General features: G+C 36.3%; 1 protein-coding gene across 1 annotated transcript in view; it reads right to left on the bottom strand.

Annotated features, from left to right (window-relative positions):
- Window positions 1-8,537, bottom strand: part of ATAD2B (ATPase family, AAA domain containing 2B) — a gene marked incomplete at both ends in the record, with an annotated part of 56,671 nt that extends 48,134 nt beyond the window's left edge. Inside the window, 7 exons of the mRNA XM_010296149.1 lie at window positions 640-715; window positions 1,396-1,512; window positions 2,808-2,916; window positions 3,572-3,674; window positions 5,885-6,038; window positions 7,089-7,135; window positions 8,383-8,537. Coding sequence (XP_010294451.1) covers window positions 640-715; window positions 1,396-1,512; window positions 2,808-2,916; window positions 3,572-3,674; window positions 5,885-6,038; window positions 7,089-7,135; window positions 8,383-8,537 — 761 coding nt within the window. The remainder of the gene's footprint in view (window positions 1-639; window positions 716-1,395; window positions 1,513-2,807; window positions 2,917-3,571; window positions 3,675-5,884; window positions 6,039-7,088; window positions 7,136-8,382) is intronic.
- Between the last annotated feature and the right edge of the window lie 13,312 nt (window positions 8,538-21,849).

Below are 21,849 nucleotides of genomic sequence, written 5' to 3'. Positions count from 1 at the left end.
TTCAGCTGACACTAGCATTCATTTACTTGGATTCTGTTCATGGACAGATTTATCTTTTTGAAATTTTGAGTATGTTTATTTTTTAAAAAAATATATTAAGCTCTTATCTCATCTATTTTGTTAAATAAAGCCTAGTGACAGCTTCCAAGACAACTTGGTGTACTCCAGACCACTTTGACACAAAAGGGAAGAGTCAAAAACGATGCTTGGTAAGTATCTCATTAAATTGTTAGTATTACATGGATGAAATTTGCACTGGAAGAAAACAAAACACATCTCCTTGATTTTTTTATTTTTCTAGAACAGAAAGCGGATATTTGTTTAAGTGCTGATTTGGATTTAAACACTAAATATACAGCCTTGGAGAAAAAGCTACAGTGTGCAACGCGCAACTCTCTCCAGTATTTGCAGCACACCTGTTTCCATTCTGTTTATCACAAAGCTTATGCTGGTACTATGAAGTGCTATGAAATTCACTTTCGTATACTGATCAGGATCTGAACCTAAGATACAATTCAAGACCCACGCACATGTGTGAATGAACTGTACAACTCACTGAAGAATGTTTTGAAAATCAAAAGCTAACAGATATGTAATGAAGGAAGGCAAACAAGTACATACCAAAAAACTGACATTTACCTGATATGGCTTCTTCTTGCAGGAGATCTGTGAATATCAAACAGTGTGTTTTCCCTCTTTTTTTGATGAGCTGGCACTGAGTAAGAGAAGTTACAGGTTTGTAACATCAATTACAAAAGATTAATAAACTAATCTAAATGCAGCACAAAAGGTGCTACATTATTGCTTTACCAATAATGTTATCACTGGTTTCCAAAAAAGCTCAAATTAAGAACTGGGGCAGGGGGGGATGTGTGTGGAGGGAAATCAAACGTCTTCTGCTTCATTTCACTATCACCATGCTTGGTTTGATACAGTCACAGGAATTCCACCCTCAGCCTCCTCAAATCATCATAGCTAGGGCTATCATGTCACAAAATGTAATTCTTCCAGGGCATTAGCATTTTTAGTTTTATTTTTCCTATGTAATTATTTGATTTATTAGATTGCTTTCTGAATTCAACTTCTGTCAACTATTTCTTGCCCTAATCCCCATTCACCTCCCACCCCAGAGTCCAGCACATGGCAGTACTTGCAAGGTTCAATGGCGCAGCATGCACTAACAATGCCAACATCATTGACAAATTGGCAAGATTGTATCTCAGTAGTGATATTCACATGGTGAACAGAAACAGAGGCAAGATGAAAGTCTCTAACACAGCATGGGAACTCTGTCAGGGATGAGGAGCAGTCATCCAACTTCATACTCTTCCCATGTTCATTGTATTCTTGGAGGTCAGGAGAGCAGAACTGCATGAGCACTGCCTAATTCCTCACCTATTGGAGGGGCCTGGTATCTTTCAACAGTTTTTCTCTGTCTGAGATTATATGGCCGATCATTTTCTTCTCCCTCAGCCTCTTCTACTTCTATATCTCCATCTTCTTCCTGAGACTCTGTTGGGGAAGCAAAATATTTTCAGAACACTTCTACTTGATGCCAGAGCTATCTTCATCCTAAAAATCAACATTTTAATGGTGACTGAGAATTATTCCCCTCCTGTTAATTAACACTAATTGGCAAATCAATGGAAATTTGAAGATCGAGATAAATCTACAGCACATTGTCAAGCTTCCTTCTGGTTTCCCACAGAATGTTCTGGAAAGGTAACAAAGAAAAATAGATGTAGTCAAATTAGTTTTAGCTGTAAAGGACTTCAACTATCACTTCCATCCACTATCTTTTTCCTTCAATAATTATCATTCAGATTAAGAATAATGCCTTTCTTCTCACTCCTTTCTCATAGGAACCTCAGAAAATCAAGTATTTGACACAGCATGAAAAGAAGTACAACTTTACAATTCACAATATAATTTTTTACACAAAGCAAATAAACACACTGTATAAAGATGCCACCTAGGTCCATCTATTAACAGGAACAGTATTTCCATCCATGGATGTCAGAATTAAGACTGCACTCTTATTATTTGAGACAGCAGTTTCAGTTCAAAAATCGAGACACACTACAATCCATAACCCTATATGGATCCCTGAAGTTTGAGTCCGATTTCTTAAGGAAGCCAAGCATGCTGTTGATCATGCTATCAAAGTTAGCTTTTTGAACAATACTTTTTGAACCCGCTGCCCAGTTTCATCCAAATTTTTAAAGGAAGGTAGAATTTCAAATACAGTTGTCTGTCCACAAGCCTTATAAAATTCAGTAGATTGATAGAAAACAGAGACTTAATTAATACCTTCCCCAAAGGAAGGATGCAGAACTAACTTACATGTTCTTTTTGTAAGTGCCTCCCAGCATATGAGAAACAGCAAGTCAGTTAGAACATGTATAGCTGTAGACTACATGCATCACATCCTGGCTTCCACCAGAGGATTGTTACAGGGAACATAAGGAAAGCTCCAACTATGTAGTGTTATGGAAAACAGGAGTAAGAGAATGTGGTATATAAACATTTAGAAACCAGGCTTTATTCTGCTACTTTCAAATAAACTTGCTTTTGTCTAAAGAAAACTACGTAGAGACCCCTAAAATGTTTCCTCCTTCTAAAGAGGACAAACACTTCAGTATGTACTAATTTGTAACAGTCTGGTTAATTGGTCTATTTAAAAACTCCAAATCCAGATCCAAAACTAATTTACTTTCCGTAGTGCAATACATTGCTATCTTATGTTGAGGAGAGCTTTGGTTTTTAAGTATTTCAGACAAATCCTTACAATTCTTTACAACCCGTACCTTCTTCTTCCCCTTCTGTGGACACTTCGTGGTGGTTCTGAATCCCATAGCTATTTCTCCTCAGTGATTTCCTCCTTCTTTTCACCCGAGAATACATATCCATGTTTTCCTGGAATAAAATTCACGTACACTCCCATCAGTACTGTCCCATGTCACTCAGTGTTAGCCCACAGTTCAGCAAGTAATACTCCACACAACCGCTAGCCCCCAAGTCTTTTTCCAACAGAGCACTCCACAGGTAGACTACAAAAGCAGCCTCATTTAACAGGCAGTAAAGTAAGTCTCTTGGATAGTACCTAGTCAGCTTCATCACTGGAAGCATTCAAAAAACGTGCGGACATGGCGCTTTGGGACATGGTTTAGGGGACATGGTGGTGTTGGGTTAACGGTTGGACTTGATGATCTTGAAGGTCTTTTCCAACCTTCATGATTCTGTGATAGTCCATCTAATACATCGTTAACATTAGTATCACGGGAACAAAGCAGATGACAGTCTGTAGTCCTGTTTTCAGACTATCAGAGTATGCTTCAAACCAAAAGAGAACCACCACAGTACATCATGAGAGCATAGCAGTCAAAATTCATCAATAAAGAAAACATAATTTAGTATGTATCTGTGAATTTTGTTCTGAATTTATCAAGGTTTTTTTGATGTTATCCACTGAAGAGAATTTGTAACCTTTTGACAGAGTTACAAACTGCAAAAACAAACACCCCCTCCTTGATATTACTCTTATGCAAGATCTAAGGTGCTGTGCACTTACAAATTCTGTATCTGTCCACATTCGTAGCCGTTCTACTTCCCCAGACCGCCTATTTCTCCTGATGTTAATATTATCCATTTCCTGTAGGACAGCTTCAGCAGTACTAAAGTATATGCAACAGTTAACATACAAAAAAACTCAGTCTTTAAATAGTAGACATGCAGAACTTTTTACATAGCATCCAACAACTTAACATACCTAATTCTACGGTCTGTTGTGGTTATTCCAAGGTCTACAAGTCAACTAAATACACAAATGAATTAAAATTTGAAAAATCTTACAATAGCTACTTGAATCTATCAATTAACTGCAAAACCAACCGTAACGAAGAAAACTGAAAGACGACTCTACAGAATACAAACTAAGGAGTATGCAAAAGAAGAAATGCTGTTGCTATTAAAATTTGGGGTTCAAATTAAGCCATGTCATTTTAAAAAACATTTGAATTTTTTTTTTTTTGCTCAGTGCAAATTGTAGCGTATAAATTTATAACTACTTAGATGTTAGATTAGGTGTCAGATATTATTAAATTTGCAGAATAAGAAAGTAAAACTTTTTACCTACATAATTGTAATATTGGGGAAGCAATTAATGTCTCCACCCCATAAGCTTTACAGCTTCTTACCCTGGCCTCAGAAAGACACAAATACATAAAGGATTTTATTTTTTATTAAAATGTTAAATCAGTAACACCTAGAATTTCATCATTCATTATTCAACCTCACTACCATTTCCCATCTACTATTTAGTTAGTCTACACTTTCATTATCTGAAGTATTTGTAAACAGCTGTCAAAATAACGGTGGTAAGTAATAGCCTTGGCCAAGATGCTTCATTGCTACGGAAGAAAACAACAGAGTATTAGCCAGGCTAAGTCAATTATTTGGCCACCTGTCCTGAACACTTAGTTACTGCACTCTACAGCAATTATGGTAGATTTCCACTGGAATTTGACTATAATTGTATAATAATTGTAAGAAGGTAGAAACGTTCATTTCCTTTCTTTCAAGCTGTTTAAAGGTAAAACTAAGGGGTGAAATCCTCCCTAGAAAGAAGTCTATGGAAGTTCTGGTGACAGAAGTCAGTAATTATGAGCACTCCTCTCAATTTTAAACAATTCCTCTAAAATATCTGTGATGTGTGACATAACCACTTCAAGTAAAATCATGCTATAATTTGCTATCAAAGAAAATAGGATTGGAGGGGACCTGGAAAAGCCCACCTGCTCTTCCAGGCAAGAACAAACTACACAATACCTAAATCATTCCTGACACATTTGTCTAACCTGTTCTTAAAAAACCTCCAATGATTATGGGACACACTGTTATCAGTATAAGTTCATACATAGACTTCAGTACCATGATCTTATCAAATTACAATCTTCATGGTAGACTTTTTCCTATTGTTGATGAGTAGAGGGAGGTTCAACTCCAACTACAAAAATAAATGTAACTCAATATAAATTTGTAAACTGATACCAAGTAGTTACTGAGTAAATTGAAAAAGAAAATTAAATTAATAAAAGATTCAACAGAATACATTTAACAATAAAGATCATACTTGGCAACTAAATGCTTACGTTTAAATAATTTTCCAAGCACTAGAGCAAGCAGTCTCACAGATGTGACTATTAAAACCCATTTTACAGGTGGAAAAATTGAGACATATTAAGTGACCTGCCCAGGGCCACATCAAAATAACATTTCAAGAAAGGTATTTCTGGCTCCCATTCCTATGCTCAGACCAGACCATGCCTCCCTCTCTGACCTACTTTGTCTGCACAGTAAATGTCAAAAAGTGACACCCACCCTATGTGAATTACTAACAAATGGTAAAAAAAAAAACAAAAACAAAAACAAAAAAAAGCAAGCTACAAACTTTTGATATTTTATGATCAAAATCATACAAGCAAAATCTAGAAAGCCTCCAAGCATTGCTGCTAATCACCAATTTACATCACACTTAGGATATCACTACATGAACAGGTTACTAAGAAACAAACTAGGGTGTGGATTGTCACATGTCAGCCACTCTGCAGTAACTGCCAACATACACAGTTTTATCCAGGCGTGAACACAAAGTAGCTCACACCTCAATGGAAGTCTGGTAAGCTGCTTTGCATTTAGAGTATGAATAACATAGGCAGTTACAGCACAGGACCCACCTTGCAACTCAAACCACAATCTAGCTTGCCTCAACACTAATACATTCCCACAGTAGAACACATAGATGGCACTGGAAGACAGGGTTTTCTAACTTTTAAAAAAAATCATTAAGATGCTTTGTGAATACAAGTGAAGTATCCCCACATACCTGTTTACTAGCTGATCAAACAATAAACTCTGATTCAAAGTTTCAAATCTGTTTTTCCTGGACCGACAACTTTTTCTGACTTCTATATCTCCGTTTATGCAAGCATGGTCCCCATCTCCCTTTTTTTCCCCTCGAAGGGGATGGCTTTTGAGAGCTAAGAGAAATTTGTATTACTACTTCAAAATGCAGGAAACAACATTTTCACAAACAAGAATTAATAACAGAATACTTACAAGGACAATAGACCAAAAGTTATTATGGAGCACAGTATGAGCACCCTTATATTCACTAAAGAAATATATTTTTTAAATTCCTATCAACGTTGTTTTACAAGCTATTTCTTCAGACTGGAGCTTGTTTCCTTACATGAAAACCTTACTCTATAATAAAAATTTGGCAGTCAAATATCCATTCAATATTTTTAAGTTAACATCAATACTAAAATGCACACTCGGCCCACAATTTCAACTCTTAGTCTTTCAAATACAATTATCAAAAGGTCAGATACAACACATTGATTTCACAAGCAAATCTCTATCAGCTACTCTATACAGTGCCAAATAAAAAGGGATCCCACTTCTGATTGTTCCTTAGGCACCACAATAAATAATAAAAATACCAAAAATGCTTAATGGATTAACACTTACATAGAGTAAACACAGAACTAAACGAGACAGAATTGATGAAAAAGGGACACAAAAGACAAAGCGGTTTTAACTGAGATATGCAATGAGGTGGCAAGTTTGTAAGGTACAAGCATACAGGAAAACTGTTCAAGGTAGCAGGAGCTGCAGACAAGGCAGGTCTCTATAAAGCAACAGTAGAGTTAAGTAATGTTAAGAACCACAGAAGGCCAAATTTTAAATAAGCAAAGGGAGTAAGTAAATTAAAGAGACAAGCTGGGAGAGGAAGGCCAAAATTAGTTCCTAACAGTAAATTTGGGAATTAAGGAAAACATCAAGATCATGGCCAAGAGGTCTGAATTGAGAAGAGAAATGGAGTTTCATCTAAGAATGTTCCCCATGTCCACAGAGAGCATATCCAAGATGTTGACAGAAGAAAACTGAGCCAAAACAGTAACTTTTCTGGTCAAAATAGTCAGGCTAATCAGTAAAGTTATTAAAAATATATGCAACTGAAAATCATTGACATAAAATCGTTAAATGTAAAAGTAGATAAAAAAGGTCCACTGTAATACACTTACATAAGCTACGTCCATTTGGTAGTGTAGCACCAGGCTGAGAAGTTAACCTAGGAAACAATTATATTGAACAGACAAATAATGTTAACACTCCTTAGTCAAGCAGAAGTTACACGGTGAAAATAGAATTTCAAACATAGAATGTTACACGATACGTTCTGACTTCAAAACCTTTGCGACACGTAGCCTCTGAAGTGTCTGCTTCATGCCCACATTGGAATAAGGACAAAACTGCCAAATACCAGTAATTTGAATCTCTCCCCAATCATCTAAACATCTATTTATTAATCCCTCCAACGTTCCCTCATGCCATGTCCTAGTATTGAATCTCCCCTTAAGTTTCACAACAGGATCTTGATATAGCTCTTTAAAGGCAAATATCATTCTAACAGGTACACTACAAGTCTACACTTATAAACAAAAGAAATAGAAGATGCACAAGTTTCAACACATTCCCAGATGACCATGGCCCATAAAATGCTGTATTTTCTGTTGTAGAAGGGAAAAACAAACAAAAAGAGATCTATTTTAAGATTTACATAGTTTTTAAATATACTTCACCCTAGCAGACAATAGTTCAGTAGTGAATTACAGTCACTCTTAGATACAAAGCGCTGCAAGAACCATTTTTATTTGTACATAAATATGAAATACGTATCTACAAAAGAATCAGCATTAACTGAGAGTTCATGTCCCAGGAACATACTGTCTACACCATCTCATAATTACCTGTAATCATGTGAAGAACCTTATAAACACAAACGTGCTTTGTAAAACACCATTAATCAGAGTTATAAAATGAAAAAAATTACATCTCTTTTGAATGTGGCAAGATTGAGGCTATATTTAATAAAATACAGTAATTTACTTGAGTCCTTATACCCAACCAGGGAAGAGAGGCGGGACACAACAATGGAAAGAAAGAAACTTGACCGTTATCCATTCCCTAAAGAAAGTAATACTGATTTCCTAATTAAAGTGTTATGTCATCCTATAGCTTGAGTACATAAAAATACCAATTAAGTCACTAAATGTGGATGTATCACGAATCTAGAATTCAGACTCCATCTGAAAATTACTTTCCATGTTTGCACAAATTTGCACAAAAAGAAAAGAGAGATGAGAGGATTGATGTAACCCACGTTCCTGGAGTCTTAAACTAAAAGAAAACTATATGAAAATGACACGCTTCAAAAATACACTTCAGCATGAGCTGCAGCTCACAGCAGAAATAGCATAAACAGGTTAACAATACAAAATTGGTTAAGACTTCATTTCTCTCTTGATACCAAGTTACCTGGACTGTCCAGTTGAGATGCTCCATTCCTCTCGCTGCCCAGTACTGCGTGATCTTGATTTGTCTTTGCACACAGGATCCGCATGTTTTGAGGTACGTTTGGCGGGAGGAGATATGTGGCTATCACTCAAACTAGCATCACTACCTTCATCTTTCTGAAAAGAAAAAAAGCATCAGACCATATTTAATTGGCTCATTTATGTATATCCTTACAGAAAAAGAGGAAACTTAAACTTATTAAAAGGAAAGCCTCTATCGAAGTCTTAGTAATAGGCTTGTGTGAAATATTAGAAGTTATTATTCTGAAAACATTACTGGAAACTATGAAAATATTTACTTTTAAATATTAAACTTCAGTATAATATTTTACATTTATTTCTGAACAAGCGTTCTGGTTCTCTAACCAGAAAAATATGGATTTTTCTATGTCATACATGACACTGCTACTCTTACCCTGCTTGCAAAAGAACTAGTAGTGCAAATAAAGAGGAAAAAAAGGACTGAGGAAAATAAAGATGCTTAGAAGCACAGCATGAATTAATTCTACTGACATTGTCTTTGAAATGCTTGAACAGTCACATTATGCTCTTCCTTCTTGCAAGAGTTTTACAATACCTTGTTCTCTTCTTTAGATTGTCAAACACACAGCTAGGAGTAACTGAAAGTGGACGTTATACTTTTACAGCACTTTTTGTCTAATATGTTCATTAGCAGCATTATACACGCACTAACAACGTTAGTCTTAACACCTTTAAGAAGCACCTAAGCAATATCAGAGAATATAGAATATGTATTTATCTACATTTTAACAAATATTAAATACCTGTAATACCAATAAACTAATAAATATGGTACTCATTATTATATAGTATTTATTTACTGAATGTTATATGATTTTCATTTATACTATAAAAACCTGTAAATACTTTTGATAATACTAAAAATACCAAAAACTAGTATTAAAGGCTAACAAGCCCATGTTCACATCTCATTTTAAAAATAGTTTTCACTTTGATAACTGTTAGCCTGTAAAGTTCAATCCAGGGAAAGAAAGAGGTTTATAATAAGATTCAACCTTAGGAATCATTTAACACCAGCCAAAAAAAAAAAAAAAACCCCACACTTTTTTTTTCTTCCTCATTATTTCACTTCTTCAGGAAGTACATCAGTGTAACTCAAAATAATATCTACACTAGAAGTTCATAATTAAAACTTTAAATTAGATGAGGCAGAGTTTGGGATCTAAAATTAAAACTTAGTCAAAGTGATAGCAGAGATACTACCACCATTCCTAAACACAAAACACCTGCACCTCGCATAGCACTGCAATATACATGTGCAGCCACCCAGCTGTTTTCCATAACACTCTGCAACTACAAAATACCAACTTTTCACAAAAAATTAGTAGTGTACATATTCACTTCTGAATACTGTAAGCATTTGTGTATGTACTTTTTGCTTTAATCAGTCATAAGTTTATTTGTGGACTTACAGAAATACATCATTGCCAAGTCAATTTTAGTAACGACTTTCTGAAACTACAAGAGCTACCCTGTGCAGGATAGCAGCAGAGTTTCAAGGTAAGCCACAGAACCAGTTTTAAACCGGCTCAGCGAGACAGAGAAAATGAAGCTAAGAAAGAGGAATAAGCATGTAACAAAGCTTTACAAGGGCTAACATTAAAGCTATTTTGTGAGCAGTGAAATTAGTAATGCATAGGTTCCTATACCCCATCTCTACCCCTTCCCATGCAAAAATCCTAACTCCTCCCAGGTCTCCTATGACCACCTTTCTCTGCATTTCCTACAGTTCCCTGCCTCTGGTACCAAGTCTCAAAATTAGCTAGTATTTCTCACTTGTCCTGTCTATTTATTGGCCAAAGGCAATAGAGCGATGTAGTTACTTCTGAGCTACATGCACGCCAAATGGTCAGCTGGCAGGTAAAACAAAGTATTAGTGATTAACCTGGAGACAAAATCTGCTACTTTAGGTCTCCCTCTGCTACTGAGTTACTAATGTTCACAAAATTTCGAAAAGCTGAGTATCTTTGAGATCTCTAATACTGTCAATGAACAGATACTGGCCAATAGCTTCAAAAACTGGAAGGGCAGGCTAACCTTCAATGTGATCACATCAGTGCGGTTGCCTAAGGAACTAGACTGGCAACAAAGTGATTTACTTAACAGAAGCAATAATTTCTGGTTATTCTTTGATTAGGCTATCATTTTCAGTTGATCCTCATTTGTCTGCTTATTAACTCTACACAGTAACTTAGCAAGCTCAAAGCAAGTCTAAATTTTAAGATAGTCAAGCCTACAGACTAACTTAAGTTAATATACCTGCTGTAGAAGATGCACTAAAATGTTTTGCTGTGAAGTAGAGACAAAGCTACTACAATGAGTAGTCATTGACATTTTAAACATATTAATAAGAATTCAAGCTCCATTTTCCAGTTAACAGACAATCTTAGAAATTCAAGCTTTAGGGAATCAAATCACACCTAGACTGCCATCCAGAACTTTCACCTACCTACAGTAAAATATGGAGATGGAGCTTTCACTACAGTCAAGAGATTAGCCAAATTGGGATATGCTAGAACAAGAAAAGAAATTAATTTAAATCTGAGAAGCCTTTGCAGAGAGCAGTCTATCCACCGCCGCCTCCAATTTATAGCAAAAGAGGTCTAACGATTCCACTGCACTCAACTTGCTCCCTCAAGTAACTGGGTCTCAAATCATTTATACCTTCAATGATTAAAAACAGTACTTCAGTTTCAACCCAGAAACTTATTACCTAACAGTACACATCATGAAAATGTTCTGGGACTAGAAAGAGAAATGTATGATACAAGCAAACTTAAAAATTAAGAAATTAATAATGCAGTTGCAGAAGTAGGAACCAATGCACTCAACTCAAAGCTCCTAATGAAACACTGGCACTGAAGCAAATGCACTCACATGCTGCGAGAATGCAGAGAATACAAATTAATAAAATCTTAATCATGTCAGAAGTTGCCTGAAAGCACACCAAAGCCACAAAGAAAAAGCAAGCACAGAAGAATCAAAAAATGAGTTTACATAATGTCAGGAAGTACGAAGAAGTAAACAAAATTTAGTGCAACTGTACTGACCTAACAGAAATGAGAGACCCACCAAACTGCAGCTGTGATTCAGAACAAGCAGAATCCAGCACAGCTTCTTATGGAAAGCACTCTCACTAATAATGAGTAAGGAAATAAATGGAGTTAACAAGATATCATCCCTGGTCTAGATTGGCAAAATACAGTCTTCATTATCTTTGGATTCAAGAGTAAAATGGAATGTGACAGCCGAATGAATACCGCAAATTAGCTGTCGAGTTAAGATTCAACAGCAAGAGTCTTGCAGAGGTAGTGGTGCAAACTCTGGTAACATTCACTGAAAGCAGTTGAATGATGGTAGTGATAAATCTAGAAACCAAATCTAAAAATGAATAAGTAAATAAAGCAATAAAATCAACACAATGCTTACTTATCTCTCTGTTTTCTCTACTTTGTATGAAAAGGAGAAAGACAGAAAAAAAAGTTTCTTATAATACATTCACAAACAAGTTACAAAAACACTGATATAGAATATTACCTGTAGTCTCTTCCATATCCACCCCCCAATTTCAAAATAATAATTTGAGACTAACAGAGCTTTATTTATAACATTTAGAGACAAGTCCTAAGTTTTGAAAGAACACAAACTAGAAATCAATGAAAATTGACTTCTTCCTTTTCAGTCTATCCTCTTCAAAAAGAGGTGACTACACTGATACAGTCTTTCAGCATGACTGAAGGACCCACATACCAAGGAAGTCCTCACTGACAAGGGCTTGCCTTCAGGTATATCACAGGGACCAGCTAGCTAAAGCATGGTAGCTGATTACTTTTCAAATTAAAATACAAAGACTACTTCTTGTATACTGACAGGGAGGTGGTAGGGGCTTTTTGTTTCTTCCATTGCACGTTGAATCTCATGGCCAAGAGAATGTCTGAAGAACTTCTCACTACACTGTTGGTCTGAACATTCCAAGACAACCACAATCCAGCAGTCTTGGTAATACAGGATAAGTACGAACCATCTGTATCACTGTCATGTCCAAGTACACAAACGCAAGTTCATCGAGTTTTTGAGCAAGGGATGACGTAACACCCAACCACAACCACACCTTGCCATTTCTGAAAAAGACTCCATCTGGTTTGCCACAGGTTCAGCTGTATTAAAACACAGGTATGCAGACATGAGTATTTTGATTTTTCCACCATGGTCAAACTTGCTCTCTCTGCCATACATTTTGTGGGTCACACCCTTCTTCTGACTAACTCTCTACAACGCCCAGAAAGGTAGCATGATTGCTCACACAACTTCACAAATCAGACATGAGAGTTTTCAACCTAGTGTTTTAAACCTTTCAGCAGCTATGTTTTTCTCTTTTCTGTGACCTCTTCCCATGTCTAGGACATGAAATTAAGACACACTAACATTCAGTCTTCAACTGATCAATCCTGTTCTTCCGCATTTTGTTAAAAGAACAAACCATTTTAATTAGTTTTTCTTTGTTACCCACTGAACAAGCACAAAGCACCCCGAAATTTACTTTTGTCTTAATAATAATGAAATAAACATTTTCAAGAAATGTTTCAGCTCTATGTTTTCAAAAACCTCCACTTCTAACTTTATTTAATTCTTAGCTTCTGATATTTAAAAGTAACTTTTTCCTCTCCTTTTCATTCTGAAAAGACAACAATGACTTCAGACATCTCTCAATCTTATATTTTTACTGACTTTGGAGAAACTGAATGCAGGTCCTCCAGTTACTTCTAATGTAATTTAAAATGTAACCTGTGAATAACAACACATCTTCTCAGATGTCCCAGAATACTAATCATCTGGATTAATATTTTTAAAGTACGTGTGAAAAAAATCTCACCTACTTTTCCCCTACTAGTTCATGCAAGGTTCTTACAGAAATGGGCTGTCCATTAAAAGAAATAAAATACATACTCAGGGATATTTAATGCATTTAATAAACATTTTCATCCCACTGGTATAAAAAGATAAAAGTTGTCTTTCCAAAATAAAACTTGTATTCACAAAAAAATGTTTGTGTCCCCAGTGTACCAATTATTTAAGCTAACCACTCATCTTTGCTCCCAGATAACTTTCCAATTAACAAATAACTTGCTTTTTCTGCATTTAAACTATAACGTCATTTCAAACATACCAATAAAATACACCAAAAACACTCTCTATCTGTCTGTCCAGTGATTCTGGATAAGCCACTTGCTCCCTTGTGTATCAGTTTCTGCAAAGGTAAAAAATATGAATTAAAACATTAACTTCTACAAATTTATTGCATTAAAGATTTACTTTAAGATCTATTGATGAAAGTTAGGTTAAGAGCTAGGCGTCCTTCCTAATGCATTTTGGGTCTAGGCATACTAAGCAATTAAAAAAAAAAATAAAAAGACTTCACAATCTCTTTGAGATATTTTTAGTTTTGCTCTTATTTGGTTCCAAGTTCTATTAACTAGATCATATAAATTTTCTACCATGACTGTAACAGTCATCTAACCAGAATCTAGTATATCCCTTGAAATCCTATTTAAATTTTTTTTAAGTTCACCACTTTGCTTTACAGCATCTTCACCCCAAAATAAGGAGGACTAAAGCTGTCGTTATACTCACAGCAAATTTGCAGAACTTGGGACCACACCTTGCCTTACGCATCTGCACTGTGTCCTAATTTCAGGATGACACACTGCACTACCCACTCTCTCCAGCACCAACACATCCCCAGAAGCTCCTCTCCCCACCCCAACCCACATTTTCCTGGCAAATGCCCATAGCCCCTCTTCTATGGGAGGACTGACTAGCTGCTTGGTGGGAAGAGGGAAGACCTGATACACTTGTCTGGGGGAAGAGGGTAGTATGACTCAACTCCAGGTCACAGCATAATACAGCAGACGGTATTCACGTCAGTACCCTATGTTCTGCTGCATGCTAAACATCTACCTTTGCGTCCTAAAAATCCAGTCTAAGTGTACTGCCTGTGCCTTCAAATGACAAGAAGCTGGGAAAAAATGTATCTGGATTAAAGCACATTAACTGTCTTACTACGAACTTCAAGTTTCATTAAGGACCTTGTGTGTTAACCTTACTGATAGCTTGAAAAGAGACAACAGTGCCTTAAAAGAACCCATCTTCAGGCTGCAGTTCTCTTATTTCCGCTTTGTTTGCACACAGTCATTTATCAGACATTGGCTCTCCACAGGTGTTAAGGAAAAACAGCAAGATTCATGCTTAAGTGCCTGATGATCTTGGAATAAACAACTATTAATGCTGTATTTCATTGGTGATAATGATAGTAAAGAATGCCTCAACTGCAGGATGATCTAAATTACTTTAACAGCCAGCTTCTGAGTTTGGTTTTTTTCAGTGAACAATGCTTACGTCAATAATAGCCATCAAGAATATAAAGAATACCACCATCTAGACTTTTTCAGGAGAATAAGTTCTTCCCAACTCATTCAGGTTAAAAACAACAAAAAAAAAACAACGTATTTTTTGCATGAGAAGATCTGCTTCATTTTTTCAATATTTTCCCATTTTATTTCCCAGAACTCTTCAATTCTAGAATTCAGGTTATTTAATAAATTGGAAAGCTTTTGAGAAAAGTTAAAAGTTTACACGTTAAAAATAGAAACTGTTACCTGCAACACTGTTTATTGTGTATTTTCACACTTAGAACCATTGCCCTGTCTGTAATAGAAAGAGACACCTGTTTGTACCCAGGTTAAGCACCTTTCAACAGCTTTTCATCCAACATGCAAAAAACTCTTGCAATCTACAGGCTAATTGTAGGTTCATGAAAGAAAGGGAGAGTAAGCTACAGAGCAGCCTCTGCCAAACTATGACAGAGCCCATAAATAGCGAGCTGAAGTTTGTCCTCCACCCATCATCATTGCCCCACTCCAAGCGTTTCCACCATGAGTGTTCCTCTCCTCTCCTTTGTGCCTTCACTAACAATAGGGTGGCATTGTGAATTTTCAGCTGTTAATCAAATCAGAGGGATGAAGGGGAGGCATGGGGAAGCAGGAGGATGTGGAAAGAGGGTTAGTTTCAGCTGGACCAGTAACCTGATCCAGCTGATCAAATGGCCAGGCAAGCATTAATATTGGCAAGTCTATTCGTTTTCACAACTGCAGAGTGAACAGCTTGCAGCACATGTGAAATCGCACACCTTCAGGAGAACAAGTCTACTGAGAAGAGATCTATTTGCTGTAGAGGGATCCACACCTCAGAAATTTTTCTGGAAGATGTACATATTGGAAGTTTTTCAAACCACTGATGCTCCTAATTTAACACTGAAGGAAGATTAAAAGCAAGACATTTTTGGTCAGAACCGTTATTAACCATTTCCATGAGTTTCTGTTAACGAGGACTTTCAAAGCAAAAATTGTATTTATGTAAATATTCAGGAGTTATTACAATTCAGAAGTGGAAAGAATGAAAACATTCAAACAACAACTTTTTTTCCTACCCTTAGTCCTCAAAAATCCATCCTCTTTCTGCTGAACAACCTCATCCCAAACAAAATCTGGAGGACATGGCCTCCTTTTAGTACTATTATAAACCTAAACAAAGATGCAGAATGATCTGAATGAGGATATCAAGTAGAACAGAGAGAACCCTTGGACCAGACAGTTCCCCAAGGTTTGGGCATGACCAGGCACTTGACTCGGTAAACTAAGCGTGGAAGTGTCTGTACCAAGTGAAGCTACAGGAAAGTGGCCTTCTGTGTGGAAAAAAAACCATGGGATTAAAAACACTTCCGTATCTCTAGCTACAATGCACTTGAAAACAGTACTTCAAAAAAAAAAAAAAACCAAAATTGCATCAAATTGTAATACAAAATTTTAAGATTAATGTACTGAAATTTAAATCATAATAAAAACAACATTAAAGGTCTGAAAGATATACCAGAGAAATAATAGAAGGTAGTTATTAAGTATTTGGAATGAGGGATTGCTGAAGCATGGCAACAAATTTCAATGCAAGTAATCTCTTTCACGTGTACAGAAAGAATAGCTTCTTCATTTCATGTTATTTAAGTAGCTCAGCTCAACTACTTATCCATTTAAAATGAAGCAATTGACTGGAGGTTGGAGAAAAGCAAAAAGCCCATTTGCCAAATTACGAAAATGCCCAAACTGAAGCATCTGATCCGAGTGCAACTCTACACAAACTTTCCAAAGCTTTACAGTAGTTAGGTCATTAATATACACTACTAGAAGTGCAAAGATAAAACCACAAAATTCAGAACAGACTACAAAAATTACGGAACTTGGAAAAGCTCATAAATTCTGTATTTCTGGTAGGAGTACTAAAGCTACCTGCTTTATACCTAGTTAAATTGGAGTTGAAGCTATTATAGCATCCACATACTAAGCAGTGCAGAATGAAAAAGCTTACAGAAGATGACACATTAATCTTACAACTAGTTGAAAAGTGGCCTGTTTTAATAGCTACCAAGCAAGAAGAAATTAAATTTATTCTGGAAAAGAGTCCAAGCAAGTATAAATGCAAAACAACACTTGAACAATTTAAAGCAAAATTAATGGTCAAAATAAACCATGAAAATCCCATCAAAGGTAACAAAGTATTTCAAAAGTAAACTCAGAGACAGAAAAACTGTTTAGAAAAAGCAGAAAAAATAAAGAGTAAAAAAAAGATAGGATAAAAAAGGCTGAAAAAATAGTCAACTCCTTTTGCAATGAGTGGGTTCATGAGTGATATTGCCCACACACAAAATGGTACATTAGAGCTAAAATATCTAATAAGCAATCAGCAACCTTTAAAACCGTCACAGCCACAAAATAAGAGCAGTGAAAACTTCAGCTCACTGATGCCTACTTGCTGCATGCTTTGGTTTGAGAAGTGTTTTATAAAGCTTTATGCAGAAATTGTTTAAAGCATCATCATTTTGGAATGAAAACTTTTCCACAGTATAGCAAATACTCCACAATTTAGGGCAGGGTATGCAAAACTATACCACATCCAACTGAAACTGCAGGGGGATGGAGGTGATCAGAATGTAATTACCTGAGCTAATTATCTTGCATAACCCCAAGCCGTATTGCCACTCTTGCAAAACTGTCATGGGATCTCTCACTGCAATGGGTTAAGCCTTCTGCTTTAAGTTTAAACTGAGAGACGGTAGTTGGAGAAGCAGCTTTTATTAATATTACTTTGGGACAAGCCCGATATTCAGAGGAAGCAATGCAGCACACCAAACATCAACACCATTTCCTGAGTATTCTTTGGAGGTCTTATTCACTCACTGGATTAGTCCTTAGATTGCTTCCTTTTAAGGCCCTGTAACAGTGTGATAGCCAAGGCAGCCAGCTTCGAACAGGATGCGCAACTGCCTCCCAAAACAAACTGCGTACGCTTCGGAGGTGTCCTGACTCCTGATAGTGGCCCAGACTGATTTGGCAAGATACATAGGAAGAATTCAAGCCCAGGGCACCCCTTTGGAAACACGGAAGGATTACAAATGCTAACTGTATGGTATTTTTACAGAAACTTGGACATAGATTGTTTACAACAATTGCTCAATTTCCCACTGTTCACAGATGTATTAATACCATGCTACCAAAGAACAGACTGCACGATTCATTTTATATCACTGATTTTTCTCCTGCTAAGTCCCAAAAGAACAACAGACCACTAAACCAGAGAGAACCCAACGTTTTATTACACACTAAAAAGATGAGTTTTCTTGGGAATCTTCCTTTAAATGAAATTGTTTGGAATAACTTCACAAGGCTCTGTATTTCAGCATGCATTTCAAAGAACTGTAAAAGCGTTAGCCTCAGCACCTTTACTGATGTTACTGTAAACTTGAACAGTAAGACAATGCAGTTCTTTAAAAAACACAGATATTTGAGAGGAGCTTTTACTCCCTGAAGAGCTTTACACGTGGGTGGTCAGCAAGTGTAATTTTTCCAGCATTAAGGAGGAAACTCTAACCTCTTCTATAGCTTTATTCTAAACTGCAGAACATCCAGAACACTGTAAGACACTCTCAAAGACGACAAAGAAAATATGCTATTATAAATCAGGGTCTTTCGTAAAGGAAAATCTAATTTTCAGAAAGCTCTAAGGGGTGTGTTTAAAGCTAGTATTTTAAGAGAACTAATAATTTTTTTTTCAAAGTTCATTTTCTATGTTTTCAATAACTGATCATTAAAGACCTTTAAGGAGTAAAACGTAGCAATGAGCTTATACTACAAAAGCTGCATTATCACTCAGAAAACAGAAAAAATATTGTTACAGACTGAGAAGTTAGAGACACTTACTTGGTATTACAGAGCACAAAAATGCAGCTTAGCTTTATACCTTCCCACACTGCCGCACTCAATGTCAATCCTCAAGTCTGTGTTTGCTCCTATTCGCAATTAAGTACAATGGAGAGCTCTAGGTTGCCACCAAGTTGAATGATGTTGGCAGTACTACTTTTAGTTAGAATCGCGTGTTACAATTATCACGGTGCCCTCAAGTAGCTCTTAAGGTACTGCTAATGCTTTCTTGGCTAATTAAATTATGCTAATCTTGTATACATTTCTAAAATGTCTAACTAATACGCTGGCATGATTTAGAGTGCTTATTTCACAATAAATGCATTAGTTTTCATGATCAACATTTCTGATCTGTGTTTTGAGATGACTGAGAAAAATTACTTCAATTGCCAAATAAGTGTTACCAACTATCACAACTCAACATCTGAAAACATCAGACATTAGTAAATCTGGAGCACAAATTTAACCAGTTATGGTCACAGTATCCTCAGTTCTTTCATGGTATGAATGAAGTCCACTGGATTTGTAAGCCTTGTGCCACAATTCTCTGTTTCTGAAAATTTTGGAAGGCTTTGATGCACTTTTCTTCTCAGAATGCTTTAGTATAAAGCCATCAAGTTTTAATACTAGAAAGAAAAAAATACATGTAATTTATACAAAGACATAATATAAATTTATGCAAGGATAGCTTCAGTTTCTACTAAATAGTGTAAAAATCAATGCTGGAAACAGGAAGAAAACATTGGCCCATTTCTCCTCTCCATACCCTCTCTAGGCACTCTGCTATGTATAACATCATTTCAGAGAATAAACTTCTTGGCTCCTTGATCCATTTAGTGAGGGATTTTGTTTATTTTAATCCAGCTTCTGGTCAGTGGATGCACACGTATACATCTCAATCACTGAATGCGTGGGCGCCAGTCAATAATTCAAAACAGTTTACTTTTCAAAGACTGACGTCATTGCTTTCTCTAAGATGAGCAAGTACTACAGAGGGAATACAGAGAATAGGATAAAGGCATTAGGCTATTACAGCCCACTTCCACAGAATGCGTGTTACTTCCAGATTCAGATCAAACAAAAAAGGACACTATTAATATGTAACTCAACATAATATTGTTTCAAAAGACTAGAAACTTAACTCAAGTTCTTAAGAGAGGAGGTATTCAAGCCCATCTTTGTAAATGTATGCAAAAGAAAAAAAAACCCCTATGTACACCAGAAAAAGCCAAGAGGAAAAAAGGGGAAGGAGGAAAAAGGAAATAGATCTAAAAGAGGTGGAAGGCGACTCCTAACCACTCATTTGGTCTAATCAGCATCTTACAGGATGCCATTAGATTTCTAATTCAGTTTTTATTGCTAATAAGGAACAAACAGTTGATCATTTAAGATATGTTCTGAAAGGTAATTACAACCATTGCCACCAAAGAGCATTTCTCTGGGAGTCCAAGTCAGAAACTCCGTGGAAGAAAATTAAGTCACACAGTGCACATAAGAAGCGTACCACCTCTGCCAGAGCTCCAAACTCTAGCTGCCCATTAACCCGAATAACTGCTGGTAGTAAGGCTGGTTTCCCGACATGACACACAAAAGATTTCAAAAGGACACACTGTTCCAGTCAACTTTGAAAAAAATACATGCAACTGCATGAAAATGATCCCAGTACACTTTCTGCACAAAACACAGCCTCACTATCTGTCTCCCGACACTCGCTTCCAAAAGCAAAGGCTTTGTCTTCCTACTGCTACACTTATTTATGTTCTAATCACTGAAATCCTCCTCTGGCACTACTTCAAGAAGATTCAGCAGATCAGAAAGATGCTGTATCACTGACAAATACTTACATATGAAGAGTAAGAACAGTTGTGCAAAGACAACTTTAAAATACAGTGGGATACATATATTACAAAATTCACTGGGGGAAAGAAAAGAAAAAAAACACAACCAATAAAAAACCCTTCCTGGCTAACTTCTACTCATCTTCAGCAATCAAATCTTAAAAAAAAAAAAAAGATCTACCTAAAATACATGAGATTTGTTGTGAAGTGAAACGACTCCATTCCCATACACAAAAATATACACTTAACATTAGAAGAAATGCTAATTTAGAAGTGTTGGTAACAGCCTGGGATGTATTTACAGATTTTATGACAGTATTTTGCACAACCTCCTTTCCTTACACCATGACAATAACATAATTTAAACATTTTAATGATTTGCAGTATAAAAATACTACCCATGGATGAAAAATATTTGGAAAGAAGCACAACCTATTCTTTCTTTTAGCAGCAGTAAATTCCCTGCAAAGTAAGCCAGTAAGGGTTACACCAAACTTTGCCTCACAAACCACAAGACCCACTATATGAATAAACAGAAACTGCATACTAGAACAAGCAGAACAGCTTTTTACAGCTATGGTGCTGCATCCCCACGAGTCTAATAAAATTATACAAGGAAGAAATAGGGGACAACAAGGAAAAGTAAAACTGGGGGAAGGGAAGAACTGAAAGAGAAGCACAGAAGGTATAGACTATCCAGTCAGTCGTTTTTTTTTTTTTTTTGGTATTTTAAAACTAAAATGATGTGGCAAAAGGTTTTCTGACAATTCGAGGTGTCAACCTTCTGATTTGCCTCTGGCTGCTATTGCTGTTTTTCTACTTGTCGGATTAACTTGCTCCTTAGCAGAGGCTGGGACATGGTCAGTTGGTGCATGACTGTCAAACACTTCGACCCTCAATTTTCACTTCCATATTTACATTGCTTTTAAAATATGTATGCAGATCAGGCAGCTTTAAACAGTAGTTTAAATCTTCAAAGCAACACATGAAGTTTTATCAAGGGAAAAAAAAAGCCCTGCCTGTAATTTAAAAAAAATACAGTTGTTGTCAACAAATCTGTTTAGAGACAAGGGAAAAAAAGGGGCTTCCGCATTCTTTCTTCGAATTAGAATTTACCAAATGTTAATTTTTCCAAATCAAGCTGTAGAATTCACTTGCCATTACACCGTACAACTCAAGCTACTGTAGTAAGTTACGCTGGGAAAGCATTCAACTTAAGCCCGACGGCAAAAATTACATCCT

The sequence above is a fragment of the Phaethon lepturus genome, unplaced genomic scaffold, assembly GCF_000687285.1.
Source record: "Phaethon lepturus isolate BGI_N335 unplaced genomic scaffold, ASM68728v1 scaffold2031, whole genome shotgun sequence".
Lineage (NCBI taxonomy): Eukaryota > Metazoa > Chordata > Aves > Phaethontiformes > Phaethontidae > Phaethon > Phaethon lepturus.
Note: the sequence above shows the minus strand (reverse complement) of the source record. Positions and strands in the feature narration are given on the sequence as shown.